This window comes from Camelus dromedarius, chromosome 9 (assembly GCF_036321535.1).
Source record: "Camelus dromedarius isolate mCamDro1 chromosome 9, mCamDro1.pat, whole genome shotgun sequence".
NCBI lineage: Eukaryota > Metazoa > Chordata > Mammalia > Artiodactyla > Camelidae > Camelus > Camelus dromedarius.
The window spans coordinates 63,525,496-63,553,331 of record NC_087444.1 but is presented as its reverse complement, the minus strand read 5'-3'; the positions used below and the strand labels follow the sequence as shown (position 1 = coordinate 63,553,331).

General features: G+C 56.3%; 1 protein-coding gene across 2 annotated transcripts in view; it reads left to right on the top strand.

The window, feature by feature from the left end:
• The first annotated feature begins 4,929 nt into the window (after positions 1 to 4,929).
• PEPD (peptidase D) overlaps positions 4,930 to 27,836 on the top strand; it is a 106,903-nt gene continuing 83,996 nt past the window's right edge. For both annotated transcript variants that reach the window (XM_010989118.3, XM_010989117.3), the window contains exons 1-4: positions 4,930 to 5,005; positions 13,032 to 13,215; positions 15,069 to 15,196; positions 23,436 to 23,499. In XM_010989118.3, coding sequence (XP_010987420.1) covers positions 4,989 to 5,005; positions 13,032 to 13,215; positions 15,069 to 15,196; positions 23,436 to 23,499 — 393 coding nt within the window. In that variant the 5' untranslated portion in view covers positions 4,930 to 4,988. The remainder of the gene's footprint in view (positions 5,006 to 13,031; positions 13,216 to 15,068; positions 15,197 to 23,435; positions 23,500 to 27,836) is intronic.

Genomic DNA, 27,836 nt, shown 5'->3' with positions numbered 1-27,836 from the left:
CCTGATCTGTTCTGAGAATAAGACTGGGTGAGATGCCAGGTCCCCAACCCTCCCCTCCTGCCTGCAGAAACCCAAAGGGACAAGATGGCCAGAGAGTGGGCATGAGGCTTGGGCTCTGCAAGTGACTGCACTGCCCACCAAAGGCTTTGGCTGTGCAGGGAGAGAAGCCTGGATGCCGTGTCAGTCCAAAGTGATGTCCAAGAGTAGGGGTGGTGGCAACAATTTGGGGCAGCAGTGTGTGGTGTGGCTTGGCTGTGTGCTTGGCCACCAGTGTGCCTGGCTCCTGCCAGTTTTCTGAGCCTGCCTTGCCTTCAAATGTGCCACTGGACATTCCCCAACACATCCTCCTCTGCTGGAGATGGCCAGACTCGGGGGCTGTTTGCTACAAAGAACCCTGATAAGCATGGGGCTCAAAATGGGAAGAGACTACAAGCAGCCTTGGCAGTCACACGGGAGAGTGGTGAAGGGGCAGCAGGAAGGGAGATGTGGGGGTGGAAATGGCAGGGGGCGGGGGACGACAGGCACTGAGGAGGAAGAGCAGACAGGTGTGAGTTCAGGAGAGCAAGGAGTCACAGGTGACCCCAGTCTTGCACGTAGCATGGACAGGCTAGGTGGCTACTGGGGACATAGTCTATGGGCTGAAAAGCATCCTCCTTAAAATGACACCAATGAGAGGGGCAGTTGTGAATGTCAACAGGAATGTCAGAGACATTCATTATCTTGGAGCTGCACAGAGGGAGAGCCCATGCCCTGGGTCACAAGCCACAGAACCCAGTTTCCCTGCTCTGGGACTGTACCCTTATGCTTTGGAATTTCATTCATTTTATCAAGATCTTGAAATGTGGTAATAAAGTTACACCGATGAATAGCCCAGCACGACATGGGAAATGCAATAAAGGTGAAAGCAATAAAAGGTGGAGGGACCAGCCACTCGACACTGATACAACTCCTAAGAAATGAAAGTAATTATCACCTGCCCATCCTGGCCAGCCCACTCCGCGTGCACGGAGGAAAACCGTTTCAGAACTTTATTTCCTATATCGGATGTCGATAACTGGATGTATTTATAAGTCTCTCTAGAAGAAAACAGCTTGTGATTTCAAGATGAGAAAACAGTCTTCCGAACAGTGGAAAACAATATATTCCCCATTTTCACACACAATACACACACAAATGCACACACGCACACACACACACACACACACACACACACACACAAAGAGCTTGTTTTCTTCGATGTTTTTAAGGTGCTATTGGAATGATTTGACTTTCCGAAGCCACCGTTCCATTTCTCATCTTGAATTGCCTTGTAGACCCTGGCAAAGCACTCAGCGGGGACCACTTCATCTGAGGCAGTGACGGGGCTTCCTAGGGAAGGGGCACCCCCACCCCTCCCCCGGCTGCTGCTTGCCTCTTTTCTGCGGGAAGATGGATACCCAGGTGGGCTGGGTGGGGTGATGAAGGGCAGGAGGAGGGTGGTGTGGTGTGGGGGCTCCTCTGGGGGGCTGACGGATGCTGGTGACAGCTGTGGCATGGAGCTGGAGGAAGGAGCAGGCCAGGCTGGCCCCTGGAGTGGGAGAGCCACGGCTGCCACCGCTGCTGATGTTGCAAAGGCTGAGGGCTGGGATCTGCCAGAACCGTGATGGAGAGGCGGCCTCCTGGGCATTTCATTCCATCACACTCCTTCCTTCCCTGCTCGAGATGAGGTTGGATTGGAATATGACACCCCTGCCTCCCATCTCACACCCACACACACCCATACCCCGCTCTTCTTTCTGCTCAGTCTACTTGGTGCTGGTTTTCTGAGCCCAGTCTTCTGGTCTCAGCAAAAGCAAATGATCACAAAACCCCCACATAATGTCCCCTGGGGGGTTTCACCCCCTGAGGCTGGTGCCCCATGCAGTTGGCACAGAGCCTGTTGCCAGCTCTTTCTAGTTCTCTCCTCCAAGCCTCCCGAGCTCCTTACTCCTGGCAAGGGCTCAGACTGCACTGCTCTCCTGCTGAGGATCCTTCAGTGACGCCCCACTCATCACACACTCCTTCTTCTCTTGGCCCTCCCAGATGGTGGGCTCCTTGGGGATAGGGCTAAGGGCCCCTTTTCCTCCTCTGCTCCTGGACAGGGCAGGGTCTGAGCCCCATCCCCTCATAGTGTGACACAGTGATACCATGGGACAGCTTGTTAGCAAAGGCAGACCTGGTGCCAGGTCACCTCCTATGTGGTCCCACAGAGCCTTCTGGCCGACCAGTGTCCTCAGTATGCAGCAGGAGATGGACGGAGCCTGTGTCCTGGCTCTTCCAGGGATGCCCCTGCAAGGCCTCAAGTCAGAGCCTGGCTGGTCGCCAACTCTGAGCCTACCATCTCCAGGCAGCCAGCTGTCAGCAGTGTCCATGGAGCTGCAACACCGTGGTAACTGGATTGGGCAGAGTGGGCCGAGCAGGGAAACCTGGCAGGACACAGCGTCACAGGGACAAAGGGAGCCTTGGGGGCCTTAAGGAGGAGACTTCCCACGACCAAGTTTCTTTTGTGGATCTCTGACCGGAGCAGGGCACTTCTGGGGAGACGTGATGCTCTGGTTACTGGGCCGGCTGAGCACAAACACTTCTCAGCCACATGTAGGTCACTACGAGAGGAGACTATTTCAGCCAAGGGTCCGTGACCTCGGAGGGGACGCCGCGTGAGGCCCGAGTGTGCTGGCTGGAGCTCTCCCTTGCTGATTTACACACTCTAGTTCCAACTCTCTAAAATCAATCTTTCCCCAATTGCTTCCTGGCTCCTGGCAGCGCTCAGGGTCGGCCCTGCATGAGTAACTATGCAATCTTCTCCCACTCCTAGGGCTGCTTCTCCTGGAGCCCCTGCCAGAGCCCTGATGAGAAGGGGTGGGAGTGGAGGCAGCCCTGCCAAAGTCTCTGATGGGAGGGGTGAGCAGTGGCAGCCAGCCCTCTGTGCCAGGCTCACCTAACATGGGCAGGGCAGGCCTACTGTCCAGACAGGCCTGAGTGGGCAGGAGGTGTGGGCAGGTCCTCCCCAGCACTGCTCACAAACAAAGGTTCTCCATCCATTTGGCAGATGCCCTCCCCCTATTATTTTGTGAATGTTTAGGTTAATTACTTCTTTTTCATATTAATAAACACTCAGAGCTGGATTAATTTTGACATATTTCCTGTCAAAAGAAAGGGTAGAGGGGCTGTGATTATCTCCAGGGCAGGTTTTCCTTCCGCAAAGTAGCATGAAAAGATCATTTTACTCACCCTTTTTATTTTTAAAAATTGTTTCTTATTAGAGAATCAAGTCTTTTTAGCTGAAGGTGGAGAAACTGTTTAATGGGAAGAGGGGGTCCAAGTCCTCAGGACAGTAGAGTGTGGGGCCTGGGCCTCTGTTCTGCTCCCTGGAAACTGACAAGAGGGCTGATCCATCCTCTCTGGGGTCCTGCCTGGAGGAAGTGGGAAGGGGGAGGAAGGTTCGAGGTCCCCTCTTCCTCAGCCTTCTCTGGGTAAGGGAAGTGAGAAGGGCTGCCACTTTCCTCCTTACAGCTCTGGGCCATTTTAGCTGTGCCACAGGCTAGAGGTGCCTAGATATTTGCTCATGAAATCTTGCAGCAGCCCCATGAGGTGAGTACCATTAGCTTCCACCTGACAGATGATGAAACCAGGGATGATGCTGGGACTCAAGGAGGCACACTGTGTCGTCCATCCTGTTTATGCTCTGTCTTGATTCCTCTCCCTATTTAAGGGGCCTGCTCTGTTCCCAGCTTTACAGGGTCAAAAAGCAGCTGTTTTGCCATCTTGCAGTCCCTGATGCTTCCTAGTTCAGTCATGGTGACCCACATACTTGTCCTGACAAAGAAATAAGCTCTTCAAGCAGAAGTTACTTCCAGCCGTGAGATAGCTAGGCACTAGGGTCAGGGGCTCCATGGGCACAGCCTCCTTCCTGTCCACACACATCTGCATACCCTCGTGGGGCCCAAAACTCAAGAGGTATCCCCTCCTACCAGCCCTGGGACTCCTTCCTTTAGAGAGCCAGTGTGAGTCACCCCAGAGCCACTGCTGCACAAGCTCAGCCCCTATGTGAGCTCAGGCGAGTTACCTACCTCTCTGGGCCTCAGTTTCCTCATCTGTAAAATGGCATTAAGGATAGAGCCTACTTCACAGGGCTGTTGTGAGGATTCAAAGAACTAACATTTGCAAAGCATCAGGACACAATTACTGCTCCGTATTTGTTGGCAGTAGTGGTTAGTACTACTGTTACTCCAAGGCACGCACAGCACAGGGAGCTCCCCTGGAACATCTACTTCCCATCCCCCTCCCTGTCCCCTCCCCAACTCCCTGGAGGACCCTGCATCCAACACGACTGCACAGAAGGGCAGAGATTCTGGTAGATTCTCCCTCCTCAACTGTGCCCTCCATGTGCCTATGCCTTCCCAGCCCTCCTCACTGGCCTCTCTGCCTCCAGGTCCCTCTTCATTCTGCAGTTGAGGGAGCTTGGAAAGGTCCTACCAGAATTAACTCCCCAGTGCCATATTTAAGGCGCTGCGAGATCTGACCCTTGCTTACCCCTGAGGCTGCACCTCTCACTCCCACACCCCTCTCCTGGGCACTGAACTTTTAGGCTACTCCAATTGCCTCGGCTTTTGCTCAAGCCATTTCCCTTCTTCAGCAAAAGCTGTCACCTCTGCCCGCCCCTTGGTGACCTTCCCCCTGGGCGGGCTGGGAAGGTAGGGCTGAATCAAGGTATCTACTGCCTCAGGACGTTCCTTCTTATTTTGGAAAGGCCTCTGCCCCAGCCCCGCTCCTCGCCTGCTGCCAGAGGCCGTCGAATAAACAGATTCTCCTCCTTGTGCCGGACTAAGCCCCTCCTGGCCCCGCGGAGCCCAGTGTTGGAAGAGGCGGGGCAGGGGCTTAAGGCCCCGCCCAGGCCCCGCCCCGCGAAGTGGGACTCCGGTGGAACTCAGCTGACGCCGCACTTCACGTGACGCTGGAGCTGGGCAAGCATGGCGGCGGCCACCGGGTGAGTTCTGCTGCTGTCCCCAGCCTTTGCCCCGCTGTGCGCTCCGGGGGCTTGGGCCTCCAGGCTGCACAGTCTGTGAGGGCCCCGCCGCCGGGCGCGCCGTGTGGCCGCGGGCAGCGCGCTTCTTCTCGCGGGTCTGGCGTCCGAGCGCGGGGCGGCTGGCTGCGCGTCCGAGTCAGCCCCCCGGCTGCTGCCCACTGCCCTCGGTGACCCCGTGGCCCTCAGGCCCCACCCGCGCGTGTGGCGTCCCCACTCCGCGGCCGAGGTCGGGGCTCGGGTCAACAGGCGCGGTCACGGCCACATCCCTCAGGTGGGAAGGCGGTGTTGCAGGACCCTAGCTCTCCCTGGAGGAGGCAGTGTTAGAGATGCGCTTGGAATCCCCTCCCCATCGGGGCACTTCCCCACTCCCTTCAGGGACCAGCTGTTACCTCCTCAGAGAAACTTTCCGTAAGCAGCTCTCCCATTCTTTGTAGCCCTTGTCACCACCTGGTAAGCTATATAGTACATTAATGAACAACAAAAAGGACTTGTTTCTTGTCTTCTCTCCATTTAGAGTGTGAGGTCAAGGCCTTTGGTTCACTCCTGAGCCTTGTTAGCATAGTGCTTTGCACACAGTAGATGCTTCATAAATTCTGCTGAATGAGAGAATGGATGAGTGGTCCTAGTGGGAGGAAGTGTGGACAGATAGGCTTACTGAAGCGTTGGGGAGAGTCCCAGATGAGGGAACATCCGAGCAAAGGTTGAGAGTTCAGAGTGTTCTGGGGACAGGGGCAGGGGAGTGCATCCCTGTGCTGGAGGGCGTGGTGTCCCAGCTGGCTTTTACAGACTTTCCCCTAAGGGACTGAGACTTCCAAGGATTTTAATCTGCTCACATCTGCCTTTTAGGTGATTGCCCCCTGGGCTATCTGTGAGTTCAGGTCAAGGCCCAATTATGGGGACAGCACGTGAGCTTGATGTTGCTGGGGGCTGGGAAGGGTAGTGATAGAGGGAGGGCACTGCCCCGGATGCCAGGCTGAAACTGAGATCAGATGGGATAACTGGTAAACTAAATACGTCTCTCTTTTGGGGAGGTAGGGAGAATGGCAACAGAAAATGGCCCCCTCAGTTGGCCTGCAAGTTTGGAAGAGCTTAGGACATACAAATCAGATATTTAGTGGGCACCTGCTGTATTCCAGAAACAGTACTGGGCTTACACTTAGGTGTTCACTGGCCCCTGGGGCAGATGTCATCCATCTGTCTGCCTCTGGTATTTGTGTGTGCCATAGAAGGGCATGGATTCTGAGCTCAGGGGAGAATGCAAGTAGGCTTCACTTCCTGGATGACATTTGTGCTAGTCTTTGAGCACCCCTCAGGCAGAGAACTGTGCTTGCAAAGTCCCAGATGAGTGTCAAGCAACCCAGTGTCAGATCCTTGAACCTAGCCTGTGACCCTGTCTTAAAGAGCAGAGTAAGCAGTAGATGTAGGCCAGAGCCCAGAAGTGGGTCTGTTACCCCTATATCTAGGCTGCCAGGTGGTCATAGGAAGTTCTAGGGGCTGGGTTTAGGTGCAGGGCTCCATGCTAGCTTGAGGTCTGCTGCTCTCCTGAAGGTACAGGGGAGCCAGGATGGTGATTGGTTGGAGGTGAGCCTGGAGTTGGCTGAATCCTGGGAGGAGGGCTCTCACAGCAAAGCAGATTCTCTGGGCCATGGGGCGGTACAACTGAGTGACTGAGGTCTTAGAGGTGTGCGTAATTGGAAGGGAGACCTGACAGGTGCAGGTAGCTTCCAGAGCTTGACAGGGCCTCCTTGGCAAGAGCCATCCCAGGCTGGTACGAGCTGCCCTGCTGGACACTTTGAGCCCGAGGTCAAGCCCAGCAGCTTCCTTAAGAGGAAGACGTTTTAAATGTGCCTCCAGCAAAGTTCGGTGCCCAGCTGCACACACAGGACAGATCAGAGTGTCAGGCGTAATGAGGCGTCGCACCATGAAGTCATGGCCACGGGCTCCCCGGGAGTGGGATTTGGTTGCCTGGGCCAGGGGAGGCCAGGAGAGGCCGGGGAGCCTGGAGTGTGCTCCCTGTGATTTGGGGAGCAGTGGAAGCTAGCATAAGCTAGCATCTCAGATTCAGTTAGAAATTTGAGATACTCCTTTGGGATGTGTTTCAGGGTTAATCTTGCTCTGTCTTGCCAGCCTGGGCAGGGACTTCAAGTTAGAGTCAGAGGGTCCCTCAGTCCCCAGAGGGCCTGCTGTGAGATCACCTCCATGCCTCCACCCCCCCATCCCATAGCGCTTGGTGGGAGGGAACCCTGCCTTCTCCTTCAGTCGTGCTTTGAGCTTTCCATGGACAGATTAGAGACTTCTCTGCTGTAGCCAGACCTGCTTCACCTGCCCTCCTCCTTTCTCTCCTCCCTTTGTCCACTCATCTGCTGGCCCAGAGTGCCCTCATCCTCTGATCTGTTGTTCACAAACTTGCAGACCCAGGCTGGATGATTCCTCCTCTTCGAAGCCTTTCCTGACACCCCCTCTCCCCTTCTGACCTCCAGTAAAGGCTTCCTGCTCAGAACTCTAGAGAATCCCAGTTTTACCCACTGGCAGCATATGCTTTCCTACATCTGCATGCATGCCTATCATGGTTGGGTGAGGGGGTGCTTCCCTTCATGCCTCTGCCAGCATCCTTGGAACCCAGGGACCAGTTCAGTCTGTATCTCCAGGGCCATGTGTCTGCTCTGTGATTGGTGCTGGATGACACACTGCCAAATGAATAAAAGGAGGATTTACTCTAAATTAGTTCAGTGTACCATTCAGCTTTCCAGAGAGGCTCTCAGTGATTGAGGAAAGGAGTTGTGGGTGGGAGTGGGAACAGAACTCTGAACAGGATGAAGAAATATCTTTAATTCTTTAACTGAGTGACTCCCAGGGAGCTGCTGTCCAGAGGGCCTTTGCCCAGTGAGAAATAGCACGTGAGCTGCCCTGGGTGTGTACCTGTGGTTGCGCTGGAGTCAGCATTTCTGGAGAGAAGTTATCTGGAGGAGTCAAGTTCTGGATCAGAGCCCATCCCCACCCTGATATGAACCTTGTGCTCTTGGAGAAGAGGCATCAGACTGACCTTGGGGGCTGGGGGTGGGGGGAGTCTGTGGGAGGCAGGCCAGCCACTGAGCCCTTCTTTGCCCTCCCAGCCCTTCCCCAGGCTTGGTCTGACTCCACACAGGTCTCTGTGTACACTTAGCCCATCTGACCCTCCTCAGGAGGGAGGGAGGGAGGGAGGGAGGGTGGGAGATGCCGACCAGCTGCCATGAGGCCATGAGGCCCCACCAGCCAAGGTGAGAGGGCTTTTGCCAAAGGGCTCGGTGCCTGGCCTGAGATGGAGGCTGAGGCTGGGGAAGCAGGCGGGTCCTTGACTGGCCTCTCTTGCTGGGAGCTTAGCTGCATGGCCTCATCCAGAAGTGGTGTTACATTCTAGTGAAGGGATCGTGTCCTCATCTGTGCTGTGGACCCCAAGGGCATTGGTGAGACCTTGGCATCCTTCTCAGCATGATGTTTTTAAATAATGTGAAATAAAATACAGAGGATTATAAGGAAAACCAATTACATTGAAATATGATTATAAAGATGTTAAGAAATAAATTTGTGGTATGGTAGTATGTGCTTCTTTATTAACATGTTGAGTAATAAAAGCAGCAGTTCTAAAAACCACCTTAATTTTGAAGTAGTGATGAGTAAAAGTGGTGTTTTGACAGACTATAACATCAATAATACAACTTGAAAACACCTCTGATTTCTGTGGGTGACAGATTCACACACTGCTGATATTGGGGTTAGCTGTTTACATTAAAAATTGAAGAAAATGTTAATTTGAAGGAGAGGTTAGAGAAAATAAAGATATAATTTGCTTTCCCATCCAAGTAGATGGAATCCCTAAATTCCTTGCTTGAATCCCCAAGGATCCATGGGCCTTGGGTGAGAAGCCTGCAGGTGACCATTGAGGGTGAAGTGAGAGGTGGCTCAGTACTGATTTGGGGGCACAGGAACGGGTTGCAGGGGCAGCGGCATCACCCCTTCCCTAGGGGCTGGTCACTGGTCGTTTCCTGGGCTTGGGCTCAGGGGGTGGGCTGGCCCCTGGGGGCCAGAGCTTGTCCTGTGGGCCTCTCTGATGCTGTTGTCCACCAGCCCCTGCGGTCTTCCCCAGGCGTTGCCTGTGCCCTTGGCTGCCTGCAGTAAAGTGTGCCTTATTTACGCTAGGACCTGGCTTTTGCCTTTTAAATTCCGGATACCAGTTAGCAAAAGCTCCAGCAGAAACCAGTTGGAGATATTTTATTAGAGCTGCTTTTGCTGAACTTGCAGGGAGAAGTCACTTGCCTTGGTTCTGGGCCCAGCATTTCTCTCTGGGGGTTTGGTTTATGCCATGAGAAATCAAAGGGCATGTCTCTATAAACCTTAATTCTGGGGTGCCCTGCAGTAAGGAATGACTGCAGCCATCGGCCTGCCTGGAGGCTCTGGCTGGCCTGCCCTTCTCTGTCCTGGCTGAGATCCATGGAGGGTTAGGAAGGATTGTAGATTTCCCTTGCAGTAGCAGCTCACAGAGAGGGTGCTTTATCAAGTTTCCTGTCTTGACTTGTGCTGCCTGGCCCTTGGGCCAGAAGGCCCCTGTCCAGGTACCCTGAGGAATTTAGGTCTCTCAGAAGGTTCTGAGAGCCCAGCCCTTCTGAGAGCCTTCCAGGTAGGGTGGTGGGTGGGGTTTGGCAGTCCAGATGAAGCTGGCACCTGCTGTGGCTAAGGAGTGGTGGGTGGGGCTCTGCAGGCTTGGGGCTGAGATGGCGTTTTCAGGCAGTTGTGCTGTTGAGTCTGCACGAATCTAGGCAACTTTGGCCAAGGCCATTGGCATCAGATGCTCCCTCTGTGCCACTGGGAATCTGTAGAGACCAGGTTCTTCCCTGTGCCCCCTCTCTCTGTGGGTTTTGCTGAGTGAGGGGAATCAGGGGACATGGGGAACACTGTGCAGGGGTGCTGGCGCTGGCACTTTCAGTTCCTGCCAGCACGGCCAGCTGGGATGCAGGCATATTAGCGAGCTGTCACCTCTGCCCTTTCATCCTTGTGGCTGAGCACGGCAGGAAAGTGGCCCAGCTTAGAGGAAGCTCTGGCCCCCTGGTGTCCACCCTTCTGGGAGGGTGAGCGAGGGCCCGTGCCCGGGGTGGAGGGCGGGAGGGCAGCTCTTGTCCTGTCAGCATGTGTGGGGTGGGCAAGACCCCTCCACCCTTCCTGGCCAGGCTGGCCCGAGGGTGCAGCTTCCTGCTCTGCTGGGGCTGTTGGGGCAGCTTCTGACCTGCACAGCTGTGTGTGTCCCCACGCTGTGACAGTTGTTCACTCAGCAGATATTTACTGAGCACTTGCCGCGTGCCCAGCACAGAGCAGGCATGGGTCTCTGTGTTCACGGGGTTTGCATTCTAGTGGTCGGAGGCCGACCTCACCAGCGAGCACCAGCACACAAGTATGTTGGAAAGTGAATGTGTCATTTCAGCAGAGACTTGGACGAGTCTCACTTTAAGGGGGAGACAGGGGAGAGTGTACTGCAGGGTCAGTTTGCAGAGATGTGGGCAGGTTGGGGTCAGGGAACACACTGCCTTTGTACTTCCAGTTTCCCCCAGGGAGGGAGCTGGGGATGGATTCTCTGTCCTGCCCCGTCTCCCACTCTCCAGCCTCTCAGTGGCTAAATCCTCCTGAAGCTAATGAAGTCCTCGCAGGCCAGGCCTGGGCAGAGTGGGGGTGGGGGGTGGGACTGAGAGCACAAGTGGAGGACACAGCCCAGTGCGAAGTGGGGGGACAGGCCGGGGAGAGCGCTGCAGGGTTAAAGCGGGAAGCCAGGGAGAGCCATCCTGAGAAAGTGGCATCGAGCCAAGATGTGCAGGAGGTGTCACCTGCCTCCGAGGGTCCCAGGGCCAGGTGAGTGCGGGAGGTGCCCCTGGGCCAGGAGGGAGGGTCCATCGGCCTGGCTCTCACCGCAGTCGCAGGCACGGCTCCCTCTCTCGCACCAGCTCCCTCTCTCGAACCAGCTCCAGGCTGCCCCTACCCTTCTTCACCTCCATGCCCACCTGCTCCCTGCTGGCCAGAGCCTGCAGGGCCTCCTCCAGCCCACACTACACACACCTGCCTAGCTCCCATGCCCTGGGTCCGGCCTTGCTAGCCCCCAGCCCCCTCGCGGGGACCACACTTCCTCCATGTAGTCGTTCATGCAGCCCCCTTTAGGTGCTGAGACCCTCACAGAGCTTACATTCTACCTGGGGAGACAACAAGCTAGTAAATATATACTGTTAGGCAGCGTGCTCTAGAGAGGAGGGAAGGGAGTGGTGGGGAGGTTTGGATGGGGTTGTTGGAAAAGCTTCTGGGAAGAGAGGGCATTTCTGCAGAGGCCTGGGTGAAGTGAGAACGGAGCCTGGTAGGCCCTGGGAGAGAGTGTTCCTCAGGGAACAGCAGCTGGGAAGGCCCCAAGTGGGAGTGTCCTTGGCGATTAGGGAAGAGCCGGAATGCCTCCTAGCTGGGAGGAGGTCTGCACTGTGTTCCAAGTGCCCTCGAAAGTGGGGAGGGGTTGAGCAGGGGAGCACCTGCTGGGACTTGCATTTTTAAGGGTCCCTCTGTAGGGGAAGAAGACCAGGCTGTAGGGGAAGCTGGGACTGAGAGCCACTGAGAGTTCCTGTAGTTAGTTGTCCGGGGGCCCAAAGTTGGAGATGGGCACCAGCATGGAGGTGAGCTGAGGAGGGAGGGAGACTGAGGATGGAGGGGCCTGGAGGGGCTGGTGCTAGGCAGGGGTTCAGTAGAGAGCATAGCCTCTAATGTCCTGGGCACTGAGGCCCCCTGAGGACTGGGCACCTACCTGCAGATCCAGGAGCCTGGGGTCACTGTAGCCTGGTAGGGGCTGCAGTGCGGGAGTGGGTGGGCTGAAGTCAGTTTGGGTGGATGGAGGAGAGCATGGGCGGCCAGGATATGGAGACGGGCCTGGGTGACTCTTCAGAGGAAATTTATTGCAAAAGGAAAGAGAAATAGACTGCTGGAGGGCATGAGAATCAAGGGAAGTGCTTTTATTTATTTATTTTAAAGCCAGGTGAGATTCCTGTGTGTCTGGATGCTGGATGCTGAAAATGATCCTGAGGGGAAAATTTATGCTGGAGCAACTCGGCGTGGGGGCAGGGCTGGCCACGCCCAGATGGAGGGGAAGCCTCAGGTGGGGGCAGTTGCTTGGAGGGTTCTGAGGCAGGTGGGCTTTGGGGAGTGGGGGCCAGGAGGCTAGGCAGTGTTTGCCTAGTGAAAAGGGAAGCCTTGGGTGGGGATGGGGTGGGGATAGGGAGAGACACTGACCTGCTCTGCCAGGCCTGGCTCCGCCCAGCCTTCAATCAGGTCTCAGCAGCTCATCCGTTACTGGCTGCTCTGCTTCAGGTCAGCACCCTAGTGGCTGCCACTCCCAGGTCCATCTTGCCATGGGTCCCCCTCGGTCACTTGGCGTGTGCTAGCCTGGCCCAGCTTAGGGCCTGGTGCTGAGTGCCCTGGATGTGTGTGTGTGTGTGTGTTGGGGATAGGTGGGTGCCCGGCTCAGGTGAGGAACAGCCAGCCCAGGCTGCCGGGTCTGGGACTTGCAGAGAAGAGGGCAGCGTGCAGACACGTGGTTAGGGACCTAGTGTCATCTGGGCCGGATCTCGCACAGATGGGAAGCTTCTTGTCAGCAGGTGTTGGGGAAGGGTGCGTCTCCACACCGTTGCAGGCTTTCCCTCCATGGCCTCACCTCTCCTGGTTAAACAGACCCAGCTGTCCCTCATCCCCACTTTTGGTCCAGCACTCAGGGATAGGAGGGGAGGATGTGGTTGACGAGCCCCTGTTGTCTTTGGGTGGCTCAGTGAGGGGCTGTTTCTGAGTCACAAGCAGGTCGAGGTTGTATCAGCTTGCCACGTGCTACTGGGGTCCCATGGCAGGCTCAGTCCCCCAGCGATACTGGACTGTGCATGGGGGACATGCTTGGAGGTGCTAACAGAAGCCTACATGGTGATGTGTGTTCATGTCTTTGCAGACCCTCATTTTGGCTGGGGAATGAGACCCTGAAGGTGCCACTGGCGCTCTTTGCCCTGAACAGGCAGCGCCTGTGTGAGCGTTTGCGAAGGAACCCAGCCATGCAGGCCGGCTCTGTCGTGGTGCTGCAGGGCGGGGAGGAGACTCAGCGCTACTGCACCGACACCGGCGTCCTCTTCCGCCAGGTGAGCCCACCTGGCAGCTTCCTGCATTTCTGAGTGTGCACTGGGCCTCCTGTGAGCTGTCTGCTCCTTTCTAGCATTGGGGCTGGTGAGCCTGGACAACTCTGACCCTGGGGGACCCTGAAAAGGCTCTCTGAAGGCAGGTCAAGGCCTGGGTACCCAGGGAGCCCACATTCAGGGGGACAGAGCCCTCCCAGCTGTGGCTGGGGGCAGAGCTGTTGCCAGCCAGCCTCAGCTCTCTCAGGTCAGAGTACCGAGAGATGGTGTTCCTAGGGGAGCATTCAGGGAAGGCTTCATGGAGGAGGCAGTATTTGGTGTGGGCCCTGAAGACCAGCATGAATTCTTAAAGGTGTAGCTGAGGGTGGGTGTACCAGGTGGGGAGATGGCATCCACAGGCTTGGACCTCAGAGAGTGGACTGGGCAGCTTTCCCTGGCCTGTGAGAGGTGCAGATGGGGAGGGCTGAGTTCCTGGGGCCAGATTCTGCCACAGCAAGGAGGACAGGGGCTGCAGACATCCTGGGAGGAGACGTGTGAGCAGGGCCTGAGCAGGAGTCGGGGGAATGGTAATCGGTCCCAGCTTGGCCAATGCTGACTCTGTGACCCTCACTGGGCTTCTGTTTCCCCACCTAGGAAATGGCCCAGGGGCTCCTCAAAGTACTGGAACCTTGTGGGGTGGCGGGTTGCCCAGCTGCAGGAAACCAGCCTGGATGTGGTGGCCTCAGCTGAGAATTGCTGGCATCACTCAGTTCCCAAGAACAGGAACAAGGACATTGGACAGAGGGACTCTTTTAGAAAACCAGGGAGGCCCTGAGCTGGCCCCTCTATTGATGCTAGTAAGGCATCCACTGTACAGATGAGGAAACAGGCTCAGAGGGGAAATGACTTGCCGAAGGTGGAGCTGGGATTAATTAGAGCCCCATCGCCTGATTCCAAGTCTGGTGCCCAGAGCAGGGGTCTGACATACTGGGAACTCCCTTGGGCAGGCAGAGCCTTGGGGACATGGCTGTCCAGCATCCCTGTCAGGGAGGAGGCAGGGGAACGGGAAGGGGAGCTGAGTGTGGAGAGTGGGTGGTAAGGCATGGCCTCCCCAGCTGGGCAGCGTCCTCCCCGCAGGGCACAGGCTGGCTGAGCTCCACTGCCAACAGCCACTACATAGTGTTTTCTATGGAAAGTGCCTCCTACTGGAGGGCTTCCCTCTGCCACAGCGTTCTTGCAGCCGCAAGCCTGCCATCCCCGGCTTGCTAGAGACGTGGAGGTCTAAGTAAGTTTTCTTCCGACTAGCCTTGATGCTTCTTGAGGTTTCCGTATTCTGTAGCTTAAAAACCGATCTCCTAAATTCAGCTCTTGGCTCCCTTACTGATGTTATGCAAGGTTAATTTTAGAAGAGAGCCTCCTCCACTTCGTACCTTTAAAACGCGGTTTTAGCTCCGTGTTTAATGCTAAACACTGGAGTCATCAGCTGCCCCGGGGGTGGGAAAGGAAGGAAGACGTCCTAAAAGGGGGAATCCATTTCTGAGCAGACGTCCGGCCTGGGCGTCTAAGTCAAGGTGGCATCCTGCCAGCGTGCGGGCAGTGGGAATACTCAGAGAGCTGGGGTGGCGGGGGTGTGTGGGCAGGGTTGAGCCACACCTGTGGTGCTGGTGGGCACCCATGTCCTAGCCTGCGCTGCCAGGCGCCTGAGGGCTGGTGAGGTAGGGGTGCGGCGTGAGGCTGGGTGGGGGTCAGTCTCTGAGAGGTCGGCGGCCTGAGCTGACTCTCTGAGATGCGGAAAGGAAGGCGCTCAGTCAGATGCCCCTCCTCTCTCCTAGCATCTCAGTCCTGCTGACTGGGTGACCTGGGTCCTTGTTCCTCCACAGGAGTCCTTCTTTCACTGGGCATTCGGTGTCACCGAGCCAGGCTGCTACGGCGTGATCGACGTTGACACCGGGAAGTCGACTCTGTTCGTGCCCAGACTTCCTCCCAGCCATGCCACCTGGATGGGAAAGTAAGGAGCACTCCAGGGCATGTGACGGTGCCTGCCGACCGCTGGCTGGTGGTGGGGGTTGGTGGGCAGTGCAAGGCCTGTGGGTGGCAAGGAGAGAAAGAGTAGCAAGAAGGAGGGTTAGTGGTCAGACCTGTTAACGGCCTGCTCTGGTCCAGAGCCCTGAACCCTTGGGTAGGGGTTTCATAGCCAGAGCCACAGACTGTGGTCATGTTTGTTTTGAGGTACTATTTATTAATCTTGAAATTCCAGATTCCCAGCCTTGTTAAAATACCCAAGGCTTCCAGGGAGGAGTATAGCTCAGTGGTAGAGCACATGCTTAGCATGCACGACATCCTGGGTTCAATCTCCTGTACCTCCATTAAAAAAGAAAAATACCTGAGGCTTTGGCCCCGGTGGACGCATCACTCCTGCATGGCATGGATAGGAGGGGGCTCCTCCCTGAGTGTGGTGGGGTTGGCTCGGGTTAAGGAGAGCAGCCTGGGCCCGCGCTCTGAGGCTCATCTCTGATGTGTAGGGTATAACTAGGTGCCTCCTTTGAGTCTGCCTCTGGGCTAAGCTAAGCAGGGCTGCAGATGTAGGCCCTGCCTCATTTGGCCCACCTGGGAGACAGGGTCATGCTCTAAGGTTGTGCTGTGTGAGAAGTGTGGGACCAGAGGCCTGAGTGCTGCTGAGAGGCTGCCTTCTCCGTCATCCATGGTGCCTGCCAGCTTCAGGGCCCGTGGCCGTGTCTGCCCCTCCCAGGAGCCATTCCTGCCTGCTCAGAGGCACTGAGACGGAAGCTGTACTTAACCAGGGATGCTTGAGGTAATGAGAGGATCGCGCTAAAATCTCACCACCTTCCAGCTTCTGATTTCTGCCTGGAGAGTGCTTATTCTGGGCTGATGTATAAATTGCAGCCTTCACTGCCTCTTGGCCCCAAATGCTCATTACCAGGTGGCTGGCAGGTCTGTGGCTGGTTTGAATGAGAAGGCACTTGGCTGCTGCAGGGACCCCGCTCTGTGCAGAGACCTGGGGCATGGCCCCCCACACCTCCTCCTTTATGTGCCGCCCTCCCCCACTGGCCCGTCAGTGCAAACGCCAAAGCCTCCTCTGTTGGCCTGGCATGTACCTCTTCTGCTGTCTTGGGGTGAGGGGTTCAGCTCTCAAGTTGGTAACAGTTCTGCTCTGAGGATGCCTGGCAGGATCCTTGGCCCTGGCCTTCAGCTTTGCTGTGAAGACTCAGCTTTAAGCAGAGTTGGCAGCAGAAGAGAAGTGAGCTGTGCTTCCCTTGGTGGGTGGGGTGTTTTCCTGGCTTGGCCCTGGGGAGGGAAGGCGGGGAGTGGACCTGCCCCATCCAGCTGGCCTTTGGGATGGATGCCTGGGTGGCCACTTAGGTTCTGGCTGCCTTGGAGGCTCCTGGGGCAGATGATGTAAACGTGTCTCTGCTGTGGAACGAGCAGGCTCCCACTGGCCTCCATGTGGGGTGAGGGTGGGCGTTGACGGGTTGGGCTGCCTTCTTCCCAGAGGGAGGGGCCGGGCATCGGGCACGGCTGAGCTGGGACTCCGTGAGGGCCCTGTAGGCTCCACACTGACCAGGCCTGGGTCGGGGTGTGGAGTGGAGGCCGGTGTGATAGACCGCTCTGTCCTCTGGACCTTCCTGCTCACTTTGCCACAGTGTGTCTTGTTCCTACAGAGAAGTTGGCTTCAGATTTGGCCTGGTGTGGGCTCTCCTCGGTGCCTACACCCCGGCCCCTCATCCTGTAGCATCAGCAAATCAGACCAGGAGATGCGGGTGCTCCTGGGAAGGTGGCTCCTGCCTCACCCAATGCTTGCCTCCCATCCTGTCGGGACCTTTTCTGTTGACCTTTATTTCTGTCTGAATCCTTACAACGATGTCTGTGTTTTAAAGAGGACATGGGCTCCCGTGGCCTGGTCTTGCTGGAAGCTGGCCTGATGGCTCCGCAGGCCTCTTCATGGAGCGGGTCTGGCCACCGTCACGGCCTCCGATGTCCTATCTGTGGAACAGCCATGACACTCCTTGTGAGCGATGGTCACTGTGGGGTGGCTACATTTGTGACACTGAAATGAGATAGTGAGGGTGCCAGGGACAGGCAGCTTGTAGTGTCCAGACGGCCACAGCTATATTTGTGGACACTCCCTATGGAGAGCTGGAATCGTGTCCCTCCTGCTTGACTCAGCCAGGACCGGGGTGACTGCCCCGATGCATGACCATGGCCGGGTCACTGTGTGGCTTCTGAGGCTAGACTGTAAATTGCTCTATGACTTCCACCTGGTTCTCCCTCCTGAGATGCTCTCCCTCAAGCCCAGCTGCCACGTAGCGAGGAACCCAAACTTGCCCTTGCGGAGGGACCACGTGGAGAGGAGCGGAGCCCCGGCTGACAACCAGCACCGTCCTGAGCCCCGACCTTCAGAGTCCGTGAATTTGATACATGCCTTTTTACTTCCTTGCATGTCAGGGTGGTTTGTCATGAAGCCCTGCTAACTGGAGGAGTTCCCTGGTGAGAATTTAGATCTTGTCTTGGTAAGAGGATTCACCCAGAGCCCTTCCTGCACCCTGAGATGATCACAGAGCTGTAGCCTCAGCCTTCCCTGCCAGTGATGCGTCTGGGAGTAGCCAGGCCCCTGTGCCCTCTCAGCCTCCCCCTGGCCCTGCCTCCTGGCTCCGGGTGTGCTGAGATGCCCCACTACTTGGAGCCAGCACCAACGTCAGAGATGCAGCATCATGAGATGAGGGCATGGACGTGAAGGGAGGTGCAGGGCAGGAAATGGGGGGCCTTGAGTGCACCACCTTTTCGGTCTGTGTTGCTTCTTATGCCAAGCTGACTCTTGTGAGAAGTCAGGGAGTGCCTGTCCACAGTGGAGGATGGACATCCTCCAGGGTGGGGGGCCCTTCCTCGAGGACTCCGCTGTCCAGTGGGAAATTGAGCAAATCCACCATCTGGGGGGCTAAATAACACTTCACTCAAAAATGATCGGTCAGGGAGCATCTGTTAGCGGTTGACTATCCCGGAGCGTAATCTCCAATAATACAAGCATGACGTTCTGCACTGTGGCCATGGCTGGGTTTCAGAGCCACTCTTAAAAGTTTTCTTTTAGTCTGTCTCTGCTTGGCCAGGGCAGCTGATTGTTTGGTGAGGACTTTTGAGGGTACAAATGGGTCTGCAGGGTAGGTCTCCTGGTTGGAAAGCCTCCACGTAGGCTCTGGGCAGGCGCTGCAGTGTGTGTGGTGTGCAGACCAAGCAGGCAGTTCCCACGGGGTGTTCTGGCTCCACCGCAGAGAGCTAGCCCCTTGTCTCCTGCAGACCTGGCTCCCTTCTGTGCCCACCCCCAGCAGGCCTTTCCCTCCCTCTCCTCTGGTGTGACCATCTCCAGTCCCCATGTTCTCAGCCTTCCGGAGAGAAGGCACAATGGAGACAGGGCAGTGGGTAGGGGGTTGGTTGTTCGCGAAGGGTTGGAGTTGGAACGGCCAGGTCTGATGTGTGTAGCTGTTTCCAGACACTCGTAATCAATAGGGCAGGAGCCAGGCTGATGGGGATTACCTGGCCTTTGCAGTCAAAACCCACCAGACTGAACATTTGACCTTCAGCTCCTCAGCTTCCTTTTGAATCACTATCTGATGGCTTTTGAAAATCCATCTGGCAGATACTGCAGTCCAGAGTCGCCCAGGGAAACAACACCCCCGTCTGCAGATCTGCCACTTCCTGTGTAAACAGCCTGTCCCGTTGTCAGGGCTGCAGACACTGCCGAGGGCCCATGGGCAGCCTGCTGCCTGGCCTGTTCTCACCCTAGGCCTTTCTGGGGATGGGCGTTTGGTAGCTTCTGGTTTGTTTTTATTTGGAGTCTGTACTTGCAAAAGTCTGGTGCCTTTTTGATGTGAGTGTTTCCCATCATTTTTGTCAGGATCAGGCTCAGCTGATGGCAGTTTTGGCTGCCGGGGTGTTGAGGGTCCTCTGAACGGGCAGGAAATTGTCTCTGTGATTCAAAGCCTGGGCAGCTTTGGCGCCGTCAGAGGGTGAGCGACTTTGGGCCAAGTTGGGGGACCCTCCTAGAACCTTTGCAGCCTGGCTGCGTTCTGCTCTTGTCCAGGGCTGAGACCTCGGGTTTGGAATATGAGAATGTGAATGGCCTGGGGTTTGTTGGGAGGAGGGGACTCTGTTCAGGGCTGAGGCCTTGAGGCCCTGAGCACTGTATTTCCTGGTATGGGAACCGATGTGTGTGTGGTGTGTGGTGTGTGGGGGTGAAGAATGTGATGTGTTGTGTAGTATGTGTGTACGTGTCTGCAGTGTGTGTGGTATGTCTGCATGTGCAGTGTGGGGGAAGATGTGTGGGACGATGTGTGGTATGTGTGGTGCGGTGTGAGTGGGAGTGTGTATGTGCGGGGTATGCGGTGTGGTGCCTTGTGTGTGATGTGTGTGTACATGGGGTGCAGTGTGATGTGTGTTTATGTAGGCTGTGGGGCGTAGGGTGTGTGGGTTGTGCTGTGTGTATGGTGTGTGGTCGTGGTGTGTATGTAGGTTGTGTATGTGAGGGGTGTGTGGAGTGTGATTTTCCACAGCCACTGCCCCCCACCCCATACACACGTGGGTCACAGGACACAGGCTGCCGCGGCCTGCCTGGTGGCCTGGCCCTGGCTCCCTATGTCTTCAAGGAGGGCATGGGGGGCACGGGTGAGGGGTGCAGGCCTCCCTAGAGGAGAGGGAATTCCTTTGGCTCTTCCCTGGGTGGTTTGTGGGGAGTCTGATCCCTGGCGGCCCGAGCCTGACTAGACATCTACCAGAAAGCTCAGCCAGGCACCTCTCCCGGGCTCCTCTCCCGGGCTCCTCTCCTGGGCTCCACCGACCCGGGCCTCCTCTCCATCACCTCTCCTTCCCGCGGGGCGGGTCTCCCACTGCCGGCCTCTCTGCGAAGGTCTGCCTCGCCATCTCGATCATGGGCGCGGCCCCCAGGATCGGGCGCCTGCGTAGCCTCAGAGAGGTCTGCTTTTCTCTGACACGCTAATAGAACCGGGAAATGGTTGCTGACTTCATTCACAAGTGCGGGGTGTTCTGCGGTGAGCAGGCTGAGAGGCAGCGGCATTGTTGGTAGCCGCCAGCAGACTCGGCTGCGGGAAACTGATGATGACGGCTGTAATTTGGCTCTATTACTTATTCATTAACCGCACGCAGGTGGTCAGCTAGCTGGGTAAGATGGTGCTTGGAAATTTCGTTTTCTAGAGGGCTCCATCATGTCTGCACCGTGGGCATTAATTGAAAGTTTCCTTCTCACAGGAGGCCCCGCACAGAGTGTTGGCACTCACTGCACTCACCCTGACCGTGACTTCTGGGAAAGGCCTCCCCCACCTCCTGCCAGGCCCAACTGCCCATGGTGAAGGCCTGCGTGGGCCGGGTGCCTGGACACAGGCTCCTTTGAGTGGGCCACTCCCTCCTCGCTCCTGCCAGAGCTGTCCCTTCCATTAGAAGGGAGGGTTTCTGGGGTGGGGTCGGCTTCCCTGCTGACCCACCCTCTCCCAGTCGGTTGCTTCTACTTGGATCTCCCATATGACGGAATCTGGCACGAGCTGCCCTGCTGGACCCCGGACTCAAGTTGGGGCAGTGTAGCCTGTAGCCCTCTGCGTGGCCACTGCCAGCCTGGCCCTCAGTGGGCACATAGCTGGCTGGTGACTTCCACAGCCTTCCCCTTCCCTAGTCAACCCGCCAGATCGTGGCTGCCAGGCCTCTGTCAGCTGGCTTGACGTGGCACACTTATTATCCCTCAGAATGACATTTAAATGATTTTTACTGTAATTGGCCCCGAAACATGAAAAATAAGTACTATTCAAACTTAATTATCCCTGCCATTTAGAAAAAAAGGACACGCAAAGTGCCAGAGAGAGATGCTCACAGCTTTTCAGGTTGTATCTGTCAAATGGTTTCTCCTGTTGAGAACCAGGCCTGTGGCTCATTGGGCAGTTTGGGCCCGTAAGGCCCAGTGTGTGCTCTGGACTGCATCGTCTGACCTCGTTGAGGAGGGCAAAGGGCTTTTGGTGGGGCTGGCACCGGGGCTCACTTCCTCTCGGACATCGGGCTGGTAGCAGCTGGCTCTCCCATGGGCTGGCTGGCCCTTGCCCCTCCTTGGTTCTTGTAGGGAGTGAAATGGCTCTTGACTGCCTGATGAGGGTGGACAATTGAGCATAAAGCCGTGGGGCCCCCACAGATCACAGCCACCTTGTGTGCTCCCCTCCTTTGCCCTTCCTCCCCCTACCTCCTCTGGTTCCACCTTGTTTCGACCTTGATATCAGCCTGAATACATGGAGATGTTCCCAGGTCTCAAGTATCCTAGGTCTCTGCTGAGTCCTGGTCACCAAGACTCCTGGGCAGGGCCGGCAGGAACACCTTCCTGGGAGGTCCCTCAGCAAGATGGCTTCAGTGAGCTGGGAGGGTTAGGGTCCCTGATGGGAGGGGAGGTGAAAGGTTAGTGCCCAGGCTAATGGCTGAGACGCCCCTCTGTAGGGGTCATCGAGGCTGGCTCCTCCTGAATCTTTTAGGAGTTTACTTTTGATGCCTGTTGCAGCTGGAGGTGATGAAATGACTGGGAACCACAACTGAACTGGGGACCTGGGCATCGTCCTGGAGCTGGTCCTGGAGCAGGGCAGTCAGAGTGAACGTGGTGATGACGCTGATGGTCCTGCCTCTGGCCCTTCTGGCACGTGCTTTTGTGCATGGCTGCAGGGTCAGCTCTGCTGAGAGTGTCACCGCTTGGTGGCAGAGGGTCAGTGAGCTCTCTGCAGTAAGCCCTGGAACCGGGGCCTCCAGTATCCAGGCACAGTGCTTGTCATTAGTCCCTGCTCCATAGCTGCTTCAGGCGGTGCTAATGGAGGCGCCAGACTTTGGCCATTTAACTTTCGTATTTCAAACGAGGAAGCTAATGCAGCTAGATTGGTTGAATTTAATTAATGACAGGAGCTTGACATCCAGTGCCCGCTTCAGGGAAGCCAAATGGGAGATAAAACAAAAAGGGTTCTGGGGCACTGAGCCACCCATCGCCGTGGACCGTGGTCTCCCCAGCCTGGCTCACCGCCTGCGGCTGTGAGCTCCCTGTTGCTTGTCCCTGAGGCCCACCCGTCTGTCTTCCATTCTGTCCTTCTCTGTGCTTCCTGGCCACGATCCTGTCTGGGACGCTTGTTTGGGTGGAGAGGGAAATGGTGCAGGGCTCAGAGAGGGAAGTGGGAATCTGTTTCCTGGTCATTGGTGTTGCAGAGGCACGTGGGGCCCACTCTCAGAGGTGGTCATCTCCAAGTCCCAATGCGTGCTCCCTCTCCTGTTCCCTCTGGGCCTCCCCAGGCACACTGTCCTTGGCACCTCCACCTCCCTGGCATCTGCTCACCCTGGAGAGCCCAGGAAGCACAGTCAGAAAGCCATCTGCTGTTTCCTCTGAGGCCTCTTTCGGATCTAACACTTGGTGACTAGAATACCATGCAATCATAGGCAGGACAGCGTAAATCCTTCCGAGCTGACGTGGTGCGCAGGCGTGGGATGGCGCAGGACGGTGTGTGTGCGTCACCACACTCGGCTTGGGCACTCTTCCCCCAGGCTACTAGTGCTCCTGATGCGAGCTGTGTCACCAGCAGTGACACTGACTCATACTTTGACCAACAGGCTGGGGGGCAGGGGTGGTGCTACTTGGACCCACGGGATCCCTGACCAGTGCAGCCGTGACCAGGTAAGATGGGCAAGGGCTGCCAGCCTCCTTCGCACTGTCTCTTTGTGATCTCATGGGCTGATTTTTCAGGGATGATGAGTAAGCTTGAATTTTTCTCATCCTAGTGAGTAATACTGATACTGACTTCTTGAAAATGTTACATTTTAAACTTTCCTTTAAAGAAGCACCGTGGGGGCCTGGGAGGCAGCTTATTTCATGCCCTAAGGAGTGGGGTGTGCTGGCTGCCTGCCTGTTGAGCTCTCACTAACGGTGGAGGGAGGTTTGTCTGCAGCTACGGCCGTAGGTAGCCAGGGTCACAGACTGGAAGGAGGAGCAGAGATTGGCTGGGGGAGGTGGAGGGAGGAGGTGGGGTTCAGCGGTCACTCCCTGGCCAGTGCCCTTTGCCCCCCCAAGGCCAGGTTGGGCAGACCGGCTGGTTGCCAGGTGCCGGCAGGAGCAGGGATGGGCCAGGGGCTTCATGGCCTGGGCTTTGGGGGAAAGGCAGCCTGGGCCCAGCCGTGACCAAACCTTGACCCCAGCATTCCTTGTGCTTCCCTTTGAGGATCCATTCCAAGGAGCACTTCAAGGAGAAGTACGCCGTGGACGACGTCCAGTACTCAGATGAGGTCAGTAGTCATCCCTTTGCTCCTCCCTAGCCGAGCCTGGCTGGACGTCGAGGGACACCATGACCTGGCCGCCAGCCCCCTCAGTGCTGCTCTTGTTTGGAAAGAACAGGCAGGAACCACGCATCTCAGACCTCTCTGGGAGGCCCCTGCTTGGCCCAGGCAGTGCCCCTGACTGGTGGCCAAAAGTGTCAGTATCTGGGATGTGGCTGAGCTGCACGGGGGAGAGGATTTCTCAGTGAAGATCTGATCAGGCTTGGCTGGGCTCTAACGTGTCGGGAGACCCTTCTCACAGGCCCTCATCAGCTGCAGATGCCGTCATCAGAGGATGCCCAGACTGCGAGAAGGGTGGAGTTGGAGGTCCCCTGGCTTTAATTCTCTTCCCAGTGGTTGCCCATGTGGACTGGATAGTTATGTGACTGTCCTCCTGGGGCTCTGACTTTGTCCCCAGTGCAGGCAGTCGAAAGAGGCAGCCCCTGCCTTCCACTGCTGATAGGGCAGGGCCGTAGCAGAGGTGAGACCACAGCTGAGCGCCCCTGGGGTCTCCTTGGGAACCAAAGCCTCGCAATACTGCACCACCACCAGGCACATACAGGGCCTCTGCTCCATCCCTGGACACTGTTTTAGCCCTTATGCTCTGTACTGGTCAGTGCTGGATAGATCATAAACACTGAGAGGTCAGTGCCTGCTGCCCGAGATGCAGCCCCGGCCTGGCAGGGTCGGCTGGGCAGGGCCCCTCTGTGCCACATTTCCCCAGACAGAGGTCGTCATACACAGAGCTGGGTGCAGCATGGAAGCTGCTGGCAGAGCCAGCCAGCTGGAGGCTGAGCGGCCCTTCTTTCCCTGGGCAGGACACAGGCTGTTTCAGGGAAAGACAGCACTGAGTGAGAGGCTGCTTTTCGGGGATCCTGGCCAGACACGCAGGGCTGTGTGGAACCAGGGTGTCTCAGCCCAGCCTGCTTGGGGGCAGACAGCTCACGTTGATGAACACGTGTGCCTGCCCCAGGCAGGCCAGCATCAGTACCACCCTACACAGAGGACAGTCCTCCTTAGGTTCTGCTGTCCTGGAATGCCATGCCCCCCTCTCTGTCCATATCCTACCCATCCTCCAAGGCCTTGTACCAGCCCCCTGTGTCCCCTGCCGACTCTGGTCCATACTGACAACCCTCCCCTGGCTCTTGGGACCCGTTGTGGACATTAGCTGTGTTCTGGTCTGTGCCCTGCCCTTTACTGTCTTGTCTTTGTTGCTGAGGCCCAGTTCTTTCCCCCCAAAGTTCACTAGCACGCTCTCTGCCTGCTCAGTCATGGGGACGGGTAGGCTTCAGAAGTGTTTGGGACCCAGGGCTGAACTCAGCAGCCAGGGGCATATCTGGTGCAGAAGGTGAATGAGCGGGTGGATAGTCAGCAGTGTGGTGGTGCTTGGTCAGGAGGCCCGCCTGAAGGAGTACTGCTTACATCCTTGGGGCCGCGGGGCCTGTGTCTGCAGCTCCTTCTGCCTGGTTGGATTGTGAAGCAAGGGGGCACTTTTAGTGGATCTTTATTTTATGTCATGTGATTCCATACAGAGTTTTTTGGGGGAGGGGTGACATAGCATCTAAAGAGTCTGTTAATATACATGTGACGTGTTGTATTGATTTCTTTAGTATAGGAGCTCAAGTAGTCTGAACATTTATTCGCGTGCTCCTGACGAGGTCATTTGCCACTTACCTTGTATCTCCAAGTGCTAGAGAGGGAGGGATGCCCACCCTTAGTTCTGATTTTCTTCTGACCCTCTCTTTTGGCAGGTGTATCCCTCCTGCCTCTGTAAACTGCATCTTAACACTATTGCTCTTTGGGACCTTGACCTTCCTGGTCTCGTCGGCGGGAAACGTGGAGAGGGCAGCCTGAGATGTGGCACAGTCAGAGTATCTCTGTGCTACAGCCTCCCAGCTGCAATCTGACATTTTTGTGTTTATGCCTGGGGAAAACAACTCCATTTACACTGTGATTTCTGGGGAGAGGCCTCCAAATGTAGTGAAACAGAGGAGGTCTTGAGTGTCAGGACACAAAAGCCTATAATGATAGTGTAGAATTACAGCCTGCAGATCAGCTCATCCTGAGTCTGTATTTATGAAGTGGAATCTTAAGTGAAGGCTTCAGTGGAATTCAGGGCACAGGAGCTTTCTGCAATGCCCCACCATTGTCACTGTCATCGTTAATTGGCTTTGTCGTGCCCATCACTGCCATGGTTCTTATTTGAAATGAGGGCTCCTGTGGACTGTGGGACAGGTGCTTCAGTCTAGGCCGACACCTGCATGTTCCAGTAACCTCGACAGCTCCCACGGCTCCCCTCCTCCCTCCCACCCTGTCCTGTGGTGGGCGACAGCTCTCTCCCCATGACAGAGGGGGCTGAGGCTCAAAGAGGTGAAGGGCGTCATCCACAACCAGGGAGTGCCAGAGTTGGGATGCGACCCCAGGACCTTTGGACCCCAGAGGCCTGCCCTCCACCTCTGCATTTGCCCTGTCAGAAGTGGGGGCGTGCTGCAGGACATGCCTGTGGAGGTGACAAGGCTCCCAAGTGCCTTTGATTTTCTGTGGCTCAAAATGGAGCCTGACAAAAATACAGACACCTGGGCTAGGAGGCTAGAGGTGCCTGGGGCCTGCTCCATCATGGAAGGTGACAGAAAGCCCTTTTATATTGGGGAAGGGCTCCCTGGACCAGTTCTCTGGTGCTCAGCTTGGTTTAACCTAGGGCAGCCTTGGCCATCTGTACAAATCACAGACAGGAAGCAGCTGACACTGTCTCCTCTGGAAGAAGATGGGAAGCCCTCACCCCAGGTCATGGACCGTCACTTGATACAGCATGTAAAATGCAGGTGTCTGATGCAGCACACCTGGCTATTTCGTTCCCCTCCTCCCATAGGTGATCCTGAGTTTAGTTATTGAGAAGGTAGAGTGAATGGTGGCTCCATGAATGGTAGAGAGGGGGCCGCTCAGGAGAACCTTGAGAGGTGCTACAAGGCATTGCCATTAAGGTGCAGTGCAAAGGCCGGGATTCACAGGGACAGGAACTGGCCAGGGGGAGGGAACATTCTGTGCTCTCTGTGGCACCTGGTGAATGTTGGGGGGCACCAGGGTCCCTGGCTCAGATGTAGGCAGGATGGACATAAGAGACCTTGGTGGCAGCACAGTGATGGATGCCCCTGCCTCTCCGCCCCGGTGGGTTGAGGCATCAGGGAGTGGTGGGGTCTGTGGCAGGCTTTCTGAACAGACAGCTACGTTTTGTGACATTGCTGGTGCAAGGTTACTAGATACTCCAGCTGTTCAGGAGTGGCTGCACATCCATATTATCTGTGGTCTTTCCTGATGTTTAAATTTAAGAACCAAATTGAAAATTTTAAATGCATTGCCAGTCACCAGTGTGTAGCCCTGTTTCAGACTGCCGTGAAAAAGGTTCATTTTTTAATAGCTTTGCTTTTTGCATGGTGGATCCTAGCTCCCTGGAGCAGTGCAGGCTTTCTTGACAGCACAGGTCGAGGATTGTCTAGCCCCTTTTTCTGGATCATCACCCTTGAAGAATGGCCTGCAGGCCTCGTTGGAGCCCTGGCCATGAGGGCGTGTGAGGTGTCCACCGGAAGCCCCAGGAGAGGACCCTTGTCTGCAGGGCTCTAGAAAGTTCTGTGTGTGCCGTCCACCTCAACCTGCCGGAGAGGCTTAGCTACTTGGGAAATGGTGCTGTGGCATAAAGCAAGGCCAGGGGCGTTTCACAGCGCCGGTTGTGAGAACTGATGGGTCCCCAGTGACCACCTTTTGTGGAAATGAGGCCTTGTGTTGACAGAGCCATGCCACCTTGTGTACATGTCCAACTCATGACATAGAGCTGCTCATGTCACCTTAATTTCAGAGCCATGGGATCAGGGTGTGCTGATGAGAGTGTAGCACTGACGGGTCTCTGCCGGGAAGGGCACGTGCAGCCGCCCGGCTCGGGGAGGCTCTGCAGACACAGAGGTAACCAGGGCCCACTCACGTGGTCCACTGTGATTGATAAAAGATGCTGTTCTGCCCAGACTTGCAGACGCCGCACCTGCTGCATCAGGCCTCCTTCCGTCTGTTTTCTCCCCCATTATCCCCAGCCAGCACGTCCTGAGTCGTAGCCAAGAGAAAAACCATCAGCTCACACATTTGTTATCCTGCTTCCCTCTCCCAAGGACAATAGCACATGCAGTCCCCCAGCGCCTGCTCGCTTTCCGGTTCTGCTGCCGTAACCGACCCACTCTGTGCTGATGAATGTAGCCCCTTCGCGTCGACGTAGCAGCACACCCAGGGCCCCACAAGTGCGGCTCCTGTTCCTCTTAATGAGC